Here is a 13,863-nt window from a genome sequence, read left to right on the forward strand (position 1 = left end):
AGACTCTGCAGATTTCATCCTTCTGGAATATTTCMAGTGATCTCTGAACTCAGTTGAATTATTTTAAGAAAATAACAAGGTTAAATCATTTTTCTTGCTTTAAATGTCCACAATAAGCTGTTGGATACACCTGCCACTTCTAGGTGATCAACACTAAACCACAACCATAATTATAAGCATTCAAATACTGTCTTACTGCTCARTCAAGATTCTAGAGATGAAGAATAGTTACCAAATTCTTCAATCTCCAATATTCAGATCTGAACACTTTTTAAGAAACTCAAAACTGAGGTGAACTTTCTTCTGTGTATACTACATCTATATTCCTAATCTCAGTACCCCGCAGCACTTCCAGTGCTTCCAGGATTAAATTTATGAAAATTACTGTAGTATGACCTCCAATAAGGCAAGCTTTAAAAATTTCTATTTTAAACAAAAATCAAAACTGAATTGAATCAGAAAGTGTCAAAGAGGGAAGACAATCACAGTAATGAAGAAAGGTTGTTAAGCAGACAGCATGTAATGGACACAGTTCTTTCTTCCTGCAAATAGTTCCATAAGTAGCTTTTAATTCTGTTGATGTATTGTACCTCAAACTCCTGTAGTGTTACAGTCCCATCTGCAATCAGTTTGTCAGCATACTTCTTCAGCACTGGCACCTGCTTATGAATCTGCTTGTACATTAGAGGCTGGGTGAACATWGGTTCATCCATTTCATTGTGCCCCCTCCTACGGTAACAAACCTACAAAGGAAAAGTTTGTTTCTGTTGGTAAGGAAAGTTGCCAAATAAAATCTTTCAATGTTACGGTCTTACAGAGATTTAAAAAGTTTATGGTATAGAAATGCTTATGGATTTTTGTAGGGCATTTGATTTTTTAAATGAAGAACATATGCTCCTTGACCAGATCTTCTAAGTTACACAAAAATATGAGAGTAGTATACAATGCAGAGCAAAGAATTAAGAAACCCAAGACTTACCAAGTCAACAACAACATCTTTATTGAATGTGTTTCGCCATTCTGCAGCTACACTGCACACATACATCACTGCTTCAGGGTCATCAGCATTCACATGAAAAATGGGAGCATTTACCACACGAGCAACATCAGTAGGGTATGGAGATGAACGGGCCATTCGGGGGTCTGTGGTGAAGCCAATCTAAAAACCCCAGAAATTACATTAAAATTATGTGGGCATCTCCCTCTACTTTGATTTGAATGCTTGAGGTTTTCATTTAATAGTCATTTACATGGCAGTAGTCTGAGCTTTTCATTTTGGCAGCTATATGAGCTTCTTTTTGCTTCCTTAAAAACAAACAAAGCAAATCAAATCCAATTAAATGTTACCAAGTGAATAAAATAAATAAATGTAGGTGATAGAATACTACCTATTCAGAATTGCTAGATACTAGGACCATTTGCAGGAACATCTTAATCATTCTAAAAACGGGACAGCATACCCAGCTAATAAACAACAAGAACAAAAAAAAAAAAAAAAAAAAAAAAAAAAAAAAAAAAAAAAAAAAATGCCAGCAGCTATTAAGCAGATAAATTGATTAGAAAATGCTACACTTATTACCTGGTTATTGACCACAACATGAATTGTGCCATTGGTCGTGTAAGATGGGAGGTCACTAAGATGAAATGTCTCATAAACCACTCCCTGTCCTGCAAATGCAGCATCCCCATGTAATAATATGGACATAACCTAAGAGGAAGGATTATATACACATATATTAGCAATCAAAAACTGCAATTTAAGCTCCTTAGAAGGATCTCTTTGCTCTATGTTTCTGTAGTGCTTACAGAATAGAATTGTACTTCTATCATAAACCATAGATTGGTCTGCATTCTGCCTGCCTTGGTCAATATTCAAATGAAAGTTATAAACCCACTTCCTGAAGCTACCCTAGAGGTCAAACAATTTATCTAGTTCAATGAGTGGTATAGTCATTTTGTGGAGCAGGAAAAGAGAAAAATTTCTCCACAATACAAAATTCTTGGTAAACTACTTTATTAAAAATACTATAAAACCCTACCAGGAAGCATTATCACAACATTAAACCATTTCTACCTTTTTTCCTGCTGTATCCCCTCGATAAAACTGTTCAGCTTTAGTCTTTCCCTGCACAACTGGATCCACTGCTTCCAAATGAGAAGGGTTAGCCATCAGGGACAGAGTGATTTTCTTATTTGTTGCTCGGTTGATCCTCTCATGGTACATTCCCAGATGATATTTTACATCCCCAGATCCCTAACGTGCAAGAGGTTGTTAAGGTTCAGGCATGTCATTCACACAAATTGCTTCCAAATCAGTATGTCTAAAATTTATCCATCATTCTGAAAAATGGATCTAGCTAGTTATGCATCAATACACACTGTAGGTTTCTCACATTCGAACACTGTTCCTATCTCAGTGTCCCTATCGAACACTTGATTAATATTTACAGAATATTGATACTCATTTCATTTATATGAAACAAAGAAAGATAGCTGGGAGTACAAACTCAGTCAAATAACCAGGAACTTATATGCCTACAGTCATTTTTTAGACTTCAAAAATGAGATGCTTCCTGCATGTTAGAAGTCAGGCATAGTCTTTAAACTCCGTATCAAAATTCATAAAATCGTATCTCTCAAACCAGAAAAAAAGATGGTGCTTTTCAGCAGATGATAATGCTGCAGTGATAATGACCATGACAAAAAAAAAAATCACTAAAATCTAGATAATTACTTTGAATGTTGACCTCTCTGTACAGATTAAATGACAAAGCATCTTACCTCATCAGCTGCTTCAAGTTTGGGATCAAACTGACAGAAGATTTGCTCCAGCTCTTTTCGGATGACGTTAGCCAATACATTCAGTCTACCTCTAAGAAAAATTCAGACACAGTTATGGCTCAGTCAGGGTAATCTGTGTTAATAGCATGAAAYTTATAAAACTGGCAAGCCATCTATTTCAGAAGTTTGCAGTTAAGAAGTTCACTTTAAACTTTTAAACACTTTATTCTCCCTTTCTCCCTTCAACTGCAAATTTCCTCCAATGCATCCCCACTAACACATTATAAAACCTAATTATCCAAATGTGAGTAATGAATTTTAAAGCTATCTAACAGTTACAACACGACAACATCAATTATTAATGTAGACTGCATTAGTAAGTGTGATACTATCTCCTGCTCCTTTCTGAGTTCTAGACTCCATGCAATGGGGTAAATAACATAGCTACTGCCACATATGCTTGCTGCTTCAAAGTATGTTGAAGTGACTTTCACTAGTTTTCACCAGCAGAGCCTTTAACCTCTCATTGACAAGTATCTTTGTTACAGTTCTGTGYTCCTGTTACTCACTACAACTGACTTTTGCTTCCCTAGCTTCTCCAATAGTGACCTTTATTAATAAAATTCTACAATCCAAAACTTGTCTTAAGACAGTGAGATCATTCATTGGGGGGGTTTCAACTAACATTACCTATGAGGCATTCCCATTATAACATATTCAATTCCCATTTCACTGGATTTATCAATGATGGTCTTAAGTGCTGGAATCATTACTTCACATCCTTCCAAACCAAATCGCTTTTCTGAAGACCACTTGCGAGCAAGGAAGTCTTCAAATCTTTGGGGAAAAAAAAAAGAGAGAGAGAGAGCACACATTTGTATTAAGAAAATGTAGCAAAAATTTGTTATCAAAATCTTTTAGCAAATCAAACAGCTTTAGGCTGTTTTAAAACATCTGCCAACACGTGTTTTTAGACCTCTGGAGATGAGCCTATTTCACRTGCCCCTTGTAATGGGACAGCTCCTCAGACGATGTGATGTAACAGTTGGTACCTTGCCAAGAACAAGGACACTGGAATCTGCCTCAGCTAGAGCAGGAGAAAGATGTCAATACTTGACAGTTCTATGTTGTTTCTCTCTTTAATGCATTTGTGCCAGAGGCAACRCGAGTGGTTAGAAAGTGCCTTTTAACAAACACTGAAAGGATTATTTGTTGTAAAGCCTGGAGATGTGGAATGCAAAGGAAAATAAATCTTCATGAACATAACTATTGGTTACATCATTTATGTAATGTCTGGGCTGATAACACGGCCATAATCTATTAAGATGCAGGTTTACTCCTCACTTCAGATGCTGACATTTACCTCTTTAGATTGAAGTCTTAGAAGTAATGAAATTCAATGCTGCCAAAAGACAACAACGCCACCTTGGCTCACCCAACAATACCTTTACAGCTCATGCGTTTTAGCACCAAGTCAGATTCTCAGCTAAAATAAGCTGCCACAGCTCCTCTAAAGTTAGTGGGGCTACACCAGCTTGTATGAATTGAAGGGGGGGTTGTGTCCCATTTCAAACATACCCCACAGGGCAAATCAAAGTTGTGGTTGTACACACAGTTTTCTCTTTGTAGCTGCAAGTTGACCCTGTACTGCACAAGTAGAATATTTAACATCTGGGGTGAACTGCCACTAAGCATGTAGAATTACAGTATTTCAYATTCACATCTTGCAAGTCCACACGCCACAGAGTTCACAAGGGCTGCAGGTACTCAGTGCCCAATGAGAAGCAAGTCTTAGGAGAGAGAGCTGCTTATAGAAGGGAGAAGCTAGAAAGGCTTGACCCTGCACAGGCCTAAGATGCCCACATGGATCAGACTACATAAACAGGGTCTAACATTGACATGTTTAGTAATACATACACATAGAAACATATAGATATACAATGAGTACTTTATGTGGGGAAGACTTAAAAATGATCTTGTTCAATAATCTGTCAGTAAATATACCACAAAGAAGRAGAAATCCTACTTTAAAACTCAGTCCGAGTTACTTGAGCTTGAGTTACCTGACGTATGTAGTAGTTGGAATTAACATTTTCTGAAAAAACCAGTTCTTTTGCAAAATGATGTCCATCTGCTTTATAAAACTACAAATCTCAACAGCACAGCTAGTTTTTCACAAAAGATTCTTCTTCGAACACTTTTCTATCCATCTACCTTTGACACGTTTTTTTCCTGAAATTTCTGTAAATCYATTTTCAATGGATAATTAATTTGGCAGAAGATGAGTGCTTGGCTCTTTCATGGTACTAGAAAMTCCACATCTTTCCACAGCTTAGATAAGCAGAAATAATAGCATAAATTCATGTCTCAAGATAGATGGAGATGCTTCATAGTGAGGGCTTGTTAAAGAAACTTACAGAAGTGCCATATTACTTAACCATGAAGTGCCTTTTTTACTTCTATTTAAATTAAATTTTTAACTAGATAAATGATCTTGCTATAATATTGGCAAACAAAACACATAGCAACAATATCTTTGGCATCTCCTACGGGAACTTGAYTTTCAACAGTTTTGAACAGGGAAGTTTTATGAAAAGTATGTTTCTTTATAAATCTCTAACTCTTGTGTGTACTGAAGGATATGCACAATGTTTCAGGCTGTGAGAACTGGAACAAATACTGTGCCTGAGCAGGGATTCCTGCTCTAGTGGGGAGAGGTAGCTCTGGGATCACAGTATCCCTGTACAGATAGCCAGAACTACAGCAGTAAGTCAGCTGTTTCTGGACATTCTTCCACACACGGCAGAAAACACTCTTGCTGTCAGGTAATGCAACAGGACAGCACCTTCTGGCATGCCTCAAAAGAAAAAGGCAAAAACATGATTTGAAATCGCATTACGACACCCAAATTCGGTCTCATTCTGGCAYAGTGTTTCAAAAAGGTGGTTTACCTCGCAGTGGGCCAGTCAAAGATTACGTCAACATTTCATCCATCTAAAAGTCTTCCTCAATTTGACAATTAAGATGGCTTCTTTTGATCATATGTTACCAGAAAATGTAAAGTAGAATATAGCAGAAGATTGGTATCTAGAGTTGTTCTGACACTTATTTTCAGAATCAAATATGAATTTTTAACACAGATTAACATCACTAGTCTGCTGAAACAAATTTCTTCCTTATTTTTCCTCCACAAGCCAATGAAAACATTGCCAGATATGCTAAAGCTGTGCAAGTAATAAAGAACACAGCCTTCCTTCTAAAGAAAGAGAATACAAAATGTCACTAGACAAACCCTGACATACCCCACAGCACACAACTTCCTTTGATATTGCAACCAGATTAACTATACCCACTTGTAGTCCAGATTTCACTTCCACCCAGCGGAGCTTACTGAGCACACCAACTTCCCACGTCAGCTTACACTCGGTTATTGCTGAGCAGAGCAGTCTCCCAGCACCACCCCAGCATACCTCATGGAGCGTACCAGCCTCGCCAGCAAAGTCCTTTTTTCCTCATTAGTAAATTTCATAACACCCGGTGTCTCAAACTTCTGTCGGATCCACTGGCACTGCTCCACATCATTGATGAACATAAATTCTAGGCCAATGTGTTGGCAGTAGGTATTCTAGGAGATAACACCACCAATATAGAAGCTTTAGGAATTAATGGACTATGAAGAAACAAAATGTATTTTTAAAAGTAAACTTTCCATTACTTTTCTGAAAGCTATGTTGTCTTTTCCCTCTTGCCCTRTATTTTCCTTACATTAATCCTATAAAGTAATTAAATTATTTCACTGAACCTTTACTTTTTCTGACAGTAAATAGACAGTTTTCTTTATAAAAATAACATTTCAGAATTTTGAATCTGGAAGATTCTCATTTGGTAGTACATTTAAAGTAGGCCAAAACACCTGCCTTAAACTGACTGGCGTATTTCACCTAACTCACAACTGTTCTTATGGGCAAAATACAGTCTTTACTTTGGATGCATTAGCAGATTTCAAGTCATTTACCAAAATCCATCCAATCTTTTTTTAAATGTCACCTGAGGTAAGTAATAAAGACAGTCAGAAGATTGTTATGAAGTCTCATGCACATTATCTGATAACTGGCAAATCTGAGAAAGTTGGAAATCTGAAAAAGAACCCAAGCAGCTGAGAGCAGAAGGTGGAAGGGGAAAAAACACCAAGAATCTTCAGATATTTTAGTCTCAATAAAAGTGGGTCAAGTGTGCAAGTCAACATATTTCTCATACTTATAATAGGTCAAAGCCAAGGACTCCTATATTCTCAGTAATTTATTTTCATTCTCACAATTCACTTCTGTAATTCATCCTCGTTACTCCTAACCCCTTTTACTGCAATGGATTCTATTACCATGTCACCAAAATCTTCACAAGTTTTGTACTACAAAATCCTAAACAAACCACTTTTGGGAATACTGAATATTTAGTAAGTACTTCAGCACTTCACAAATTCATTATTAGCACTACTTGCTGTTTGGCATTCCCTTCCAATTATAATTATTCTTTTAATTGTCTACAAGCTTTGATGACCTCACATGGTATAACTGTACCACCTGTCAGAGACCCAGACTCTAGGAAGGGAATGGGCAAGCACCATTAGTAGCTAAAAGCTAGAAATGGGTTTTCATGAATTTGGTACTCAACCCTCACATTCAGGTAAAAGTCCCACTAGAGCTATGGTGGCAAGACCAAACCCTGCACATCTTGAGTACAGTAGGCAAAGSAAATTTATCTGTCACAGGAAACAAAACAACAACAAGAGTTCCAAGTTCTACTGCTCTTAAATAGCACAAATATTGTTGCAAAACTATTAGGTCTACCATATTCTCCTCTTTTATACTCATCYAAACAACGTATCTGGGACATCCAGTAGAAGAAACCAGTGCTGCTGCCATCTCTGGTAACAGTGCAATGGCTCTTTTTAATGCCATCTGAAGTCTTTATATGCTCTATTAACAACTAACAGTAAGTTTTGTGGCAGACAGCTTCTGGAAAAAGTTCACTTCTGTTTGGACAGTCACAAACCAGAAATGTCACACTGACCTCCAGCCGTCTGATGATCTCTCGTAAAGAAAGACTGGTCTCACTTCCTCCTATGAAGGTGGTTGTGGGTAGCTGAAAGACTTTGTCCAAATCTGATTCATGCAAACCATAAAACCCTGCAACATGTGCATAATTAGTTTGAGAAGCAGGGCAGGAGACAAAAAAAAAAACAAACCAGCATCATGTTTTTTTTAAAGACCCACCAACTGAAATTTAATAAAGCAATGTTAAGAAAGAAGGAAGTAGATTAAGGATTTAATGTGTGAATATTTTGGATGCATCCATTCATATAATGTAATTCAATATGGATTTAAAAAAGAAAAATGTTTTCATTAAATCCTTTTTATTTGACTAGAGGAAACAAATGATTCTTTGTAAAATGCACAGATAGAAAAATTAAGTTAATCCAAATATTTTTACATTTCATTATTTCAGCATACATGCCATCAATTCAATATATTATATCTTATACTTCACTGTTAASTGAAATAACTAACTGAACTGGTTTCTTCCTTGCTCTATCATGAGAAACAAACACAAAAACCAACTTTCCACAGACAGACACAGTTGGTTGGATATATACTAGATTAACTTACGAAAATTTAGTAGCTAGACTAAGAGAAAACACAGAACAGCTCAATGTAGTTCTGTGCTAACACATTGGTAGAATTTTCAAGGCACCTCTCCTCATCCATTTTCTCTTCCTCATGGACAGTTGGCTATGTGGGAATATATAGGAAAGTTGGTATGAAACAGCAACGTAACTAGCAGTACAGTACTATTTCCTGTATCAGCTACACCTTATAACACATACAGACTTTTTTTCTCTCCATAAAACAAGGACTTACTTAAGCATACCATCCCACCTTGATTTAGAGATCCCTAAACTCACTCTGGCTGCAAATTTTATTTAAGAAAAGAAATTTAACTTAAATACAATACATTTATGAGCAAAAATATAAAACCAACTAGATTGATGTCAATGCACATTAAAGGCTTTGCAGGACAAAGTTTAATTTTGACCTGTTAATGGACAAAGGAAAAATAGCTTCTTTCAATGTTAAAAAAAAAGAGTCTTATTACTATACACAAAGTGCATAAGTATACAGTATCTATGATTATAGAAATCAGATAAAAATCATGTGTGTGTATCTGTGTGCGTTTGCGCACAGGCGCATGCTAAAATATTTTAAAAACTAAAAACAGTGTCTCTATTTTTAATTTTGACTTCTATCTTAATTCTGGATATATTGCACACACATATTTAACACTGATTTGACAGTCTGTACATTACTTAATGGAGTGCTCTGTATTCCTGTTTAAATCGATTTCCTGAAAATAAAAGAGAAAAAAAAGCAATTCAAAGATTAAAGAACCACAGAACTTAGCATATAGATAGATAGAAGCCAATAGATAGATAGACAGACAGAAGCCAGGTCATAGAGTGCGTTGCAACCACTTTTACTACACACCACTATTAGAAATAACATTATTTTGTGTTTTAAATACATTATATTTAAATATACTATATTTTAAATGACAGATCTGAAGTGACCATAACAGCTGTCTGTGTACCACTATTGCGTCAGTGTACACACACCACCGTGTACCACTACTTTTTCCTACTTTAATAGGTTTTTCCAGAACCAAGTTATTTCTGTTTTCTATAACGCAAAAAAAACAGGTTTTCTGAATGTCAGTTGAAACAAAGCAGTACTACTATCCTACATATTTTTTCTCCTTACTTTCTTTCACATTTTGCAGGCTCATCATGTGCTGTCATGCAAAAAATAGGACATGTACAAGTTATTTAGGCACAAACAGAACATCTGTGCTTTGTACTCCAGCACTGCTTATTTACTGAAGCACCATTTCATGTTTAAAGAGAAAGTCTTCTTGAACTCCAAGAGCTCCTGAAAACAATTCCGGAAGTCCTATTGTGCAGTAGGCACACTTAGAGCTGCATTTTAGAAGCAACTGCCAAAAGAAATTTCCTACCAGAAGGTTTCTAGATGAAACCAGGTCAGAAAAAACACATAGGAAGGTCAAATAACAAAATATTTTCTGTACTATCAGAGGCCTTTTGCACATTTCCTGCCTGGAACACTCAAGCTATCATGGTCTGGATTTTTGAGAGCAGACAACATTTAAGATCCCTGTCTCTTTTTGCTGTGACAACAGCACAAATCCTGTGTTAGAAATTTCGTTTCCATCACAAATTCAAATTTCACCCCAGGTACACTCTCAGATATATCCTCTGATTCAGCATTCTGGTATCTTTTTCCTATGCACCTGAGGGTCAGTGTCATYCCTTCTGGCCAGTCACAACACTCTGAACTAAACTTTAAAGCTTAAGGAAATTTGTACTGRCATGCCAACAATCACCCACGCTCTGAACAGCTAACAGCATCTCCTTGCCTTCTCTTCTCCCAGCAGGTTCCACCACTTTTAATACTCTAGTATGACACCGTTTACTGCTGGTAAAGCCTTCTTGCTTGATTCTTGCAAGAAAAGTGAAGAAAATACACTTGGGTTCCAAGTAAACTTTCTGTGTAGAAGTCAGCTTATGAAGAAAGCCATACTGAGAGCAAGCATTCTGCCTATTGGATTCAACTTAACCACATTTAACACAGGTTGATTTCAGGGCCAGTAACTGTTAGCATCAGAAATAGTGTTAATCACTACCTTTAAATTGAGGAATTTTTGTTTCTACAGAAGGAAGGGAACAGAATGTCCCTCTCTGGGGMGGTGAGCATTCCTGAAGCATTGTATAGTCCCTTTGAATCAAAAGCTTTTAGTTAAGGACGTATCTTAACTACAAGATTTTCTAATGAGCTTTATCAAAATTACATACAGTGATCAGAATATTACAGATCAAAAATACCAAAGGCATGGAGGGTTACAAAATGCAGTTCTAARTTTCACCTGTCTCAGAATAACATATGCTATTTCTGTCTTGCTTAACTCAAGGATTTATTTCATTAGCCTTACTTGCAAGGATGTCAGTATCTGAGAACAAATTACATTTATTCAGTAAACGTCCATTGTATTTTCTAGTAGATATTTCTTCTAATTAAAACTGATAACACTTCAAAGTGAACCTCTGATTTCTGTAAACACCTCTCTATCTACAGACTTAAGTGCYTGACTGCCTTTCTATGATCGAGTGCCAGAACTGCTTCTTTCCGTATCACTAGAAATAGAAAACAAAGAAGCAAAGAGGCAATAGATGCAATTACAATAAAATCAAGCAGAATGCATTTTATCTACTACTTGTATTGTGTTTTATGTTTGGTCCAAAAAGCTTCCCTACCTACCAAAGATGAATTGATGCAGCATCTTTATCAAATAGTATATTACCTTTTAAACAAACAAGGCAGATTGAATAGTGGGGGTGGTGGAAGGGGGAAAAAAAAATCAATATGATATTTCTTTGTTGTAGCAGGAGGAAAAAAAAAAAAAAAAGGTCAGGGTCAGTGCAACCAGAATAACCCTTGCAAAAGCAGACTACAGTGTATTATAACCTTGCAACGATAAAGCAAAGTGATCATTGGATTATACACAGTTCAAGAATTCTACATTTTCCATATTTTCTTCTGATACCTCCAAACAGACTTCGAGCACTACAAACAGGATTAGTATCAGAGACTAGACTTTCAAATTACCATTTCAAATCTGGTATGAAATTTATACCAAATTCCTCCATCCAGAATTTCTCTGTTGCTTGTGTTTCCTATTGACTAGCTTTCAGACATCCTCAGTCAAGAATAAATATGAAGCAAAAAGGTACGAAGTAATTTTGACCATCAGATCTTGGTTTAATACACTCATTAGTATTAATTCGTGTGGTTCAAAAAGAAAAAAAAACCCAAAATTTTGTATTCTTTAAAAATTGTTTACAATCATCATTCATCAGAAGGTTGATTCACAGGAACCTTTCCTGATTTCAGAGTAGAAATACCATTGTCCTGAAAATTTGAGCCTCCTTACAGGAGCACAAAGAAGAAGTTAAGTGTTATCATCAAGCTGAAAAGGAAAAAGTTCCCCCAAAAGCCTCCCTCATTCAATCACCTCAGCCCAAAGAAAAAAAAAAAAACCCAAAACATTGCAAATAACCATCTTTCTAGCCAAACAGCACCTAACTTATAAGAGTTCCCAAGCTCAGGACATTAGTACAAGCAAATTGCAGCTGTTTCTTTCAAACAAACAGACAAACAAAAAAAATGTGTACCACCCAAATGTGGCAAGAACAAAAGAATGTTATAGTCATTTCTTCTGTAGTCATCAGTGGTTACTCAAATCAAAATATGAGTAAAATGAAAGCAACCAGTTCACTATAAAATCATTTAAGGTTAAGGATCACTTCATTAAAACCAGTTTTTTCCTATAGGATAGAATAATGAAGACAACAGTTTTTTTTCCCCTCTTCAGACACAGTATTGTTTACTCACCGAGTTTATCAATTGTAGTGATTAAGTCAGATGGAACAAATGAATCCAAGTCTGCATCCAGAATTCCAAGAGGGTCTAACTGAGCCACATGATGACCACGAATCTGAAGAGGAAATTGAGTGAAAAACACAATCAGGCTAATGAGAGTCAGACAAAGAAAAAAGAGGACTGATCTCTTTCTGCAGCACGTAAATCAGCCATAAAGTCAAAAATAAGTAGACACAGGCACGCAATTTAAAGCAGAATTACATTAAAGTCTAAATAAAGGAAAATTTTAAATTTGAAGATTGTACTCAACTTTCTGGGTAAAATTACGTAAGTGTGATTAATCTATAGATTCTATCATTTGCTACTTCAGTTGTCTCATATTTTTGCCTGAATCCTCCTTTCAGTAGGTGCAGATTACCAACATACAGCACTGCTAACCTAAAACACAGACTGGTGACAGAGATTTCTATTGCAAGTGAAGGGATCAATCTGCATGAGCTCCATTCCACATCAGATAGTAACCTTCATAATACAGTCAACCTAGTTTTCATTCAAGAAAGTTTGGGAATTTCATGTGTATAGTATGTATGAAGCTGAAGACATCAAAGAACACTAACTCAATGGGGAATTTAGTCAATTGTCACTTAACAATACTGGTGTCAATACAAGCCATAGATTGCTATAGACTAGTGCTTTATATTAACGTGTAACATTGCTACAGCAGGAAGAACTAGTTGGTCCTACAGAGTCACAAATAAAAGTTCTTTTTTTTAATTCCCCTTGTGTATGCTTCTTATATACCACATTAGGTCATTAAAAGCTTTTTATATAGTTTTTATGTAGGTAAATATGACTGTTCTCTCCATTTTGTCTCTGYAAAAAATACTAATAAACTGCAGCTTCATTGCTCATAATGATAATCTTGCTCATTAGTGTGTAGAAGTGTGACATATGTAAGAAGTGACTTTCAAATGTTCTTGTGAAATAAGACTTTAAAAAAAAATAAAAATAAAAATAAACCCCCACACACCAGTGCTGTAAATTCAGCCTGGCCTGAGATTCTTTACGTCTTATGAATCACCAGTAATAAAGCTTCAACAGGMCAAACCATGCCCTTGGCAACATCCGTGCCACCTCATTGTTTACAGCAGCATGAAGTGTATCTGACTGGAACTAAGCAAACAATTCTGTCTCAAGCATCATCAACAGGAAAGAACTCACCTCCCTAAGCTACCTCTGCTCTGCAGTGTATCAGGAGGAAAAAAGTGTTAGTAAGAACTCCAAAACCCAAAAGAGCAAGCCTATAAAAAAACGTACATATYACACACCAGAACTGGCTGTGTTTTAATCAAAATACCGTATATCCCATAATCTCAACTCACTTTCTAATAACTCTATACTCTGAAAAGGGAAACTTAGCAAACAATTTCTGCAACAGATGTGCGTAAGCTAACGCTAAGCACTGTAGTGTCATGAAAATTTACACAATAATCTAGTTCTCTACCGTTTACTTATTTGATCTGTTTACACAATACAAAAACAAGTATAAGATTCAATAGTGCAGGCTAGGGAA

At 36.1% G+C, this 13,863-nt stretch overlaps 1 protein-coding gene across 1 annotated transcript in view; it reads right to left on the reverse strand.

Annotated features, from left to right (window-relative positions):
• The window catches only part of OGDHL (oxoglutarate dehydrogenase L), a 52,861-nt gene that overhangs the window by 28,894 nt on the left and 10,104 nt on the right, over positions 1 to 13,863 (reverse strand). The window contains exons 3-11 of the mRNA XM_085323674.1: positions 12,303 to 12,405; positions 7,852 to 7,967; positions 6,252 to 6,406; positions 3,472 to 3,618; positions 2,782 to 2,872; positions 2,075 to 2,254; positions 1,580 to 1,708; positions 980 to 1,159; positions 591 to 743 (exon numbers count right to left, since the gene is read on the reverse strand). Coding sequence (XP_085179800.1) covers positions 591 to 743; positions 980 to 1,159; positions 1,580 to 1,708; positions 2,075 to 2,254; positions 2,782 to 2,872; positions 3,472 to 3,618; positions 6,252 to 6,406; positions 7,852 to 7,967; positions 12,303 to 12,405 — 1,254 coding nt within the window. The remainder of the gene's footprint in view (positions 1 to 590; positions 744 to 979; positions 1,160 to 1,579; positions 1,709 to 2,074; positions 2,255 to 2,781; positions 2,873 to 3,471; positions 3,619 to 6,251; positions 6,407 to 7,851; positions 7,968 to 12,302; positions 12,406 to 13,863) is intronic.

This window comes from Rhea americana, unplaced genomic scaffold (assembly GCF_003343005.1).
Source record: "Rhea americana isolate MKP2758 unplaced genomic scaffold, rheAme1 scaffold_86, whole genome shotgun sequence".
NCBI lineage: Eukaryota > Metazoa > Chordata > Aves > Rheiformes > Rheidae > Rhea > Rhea americana.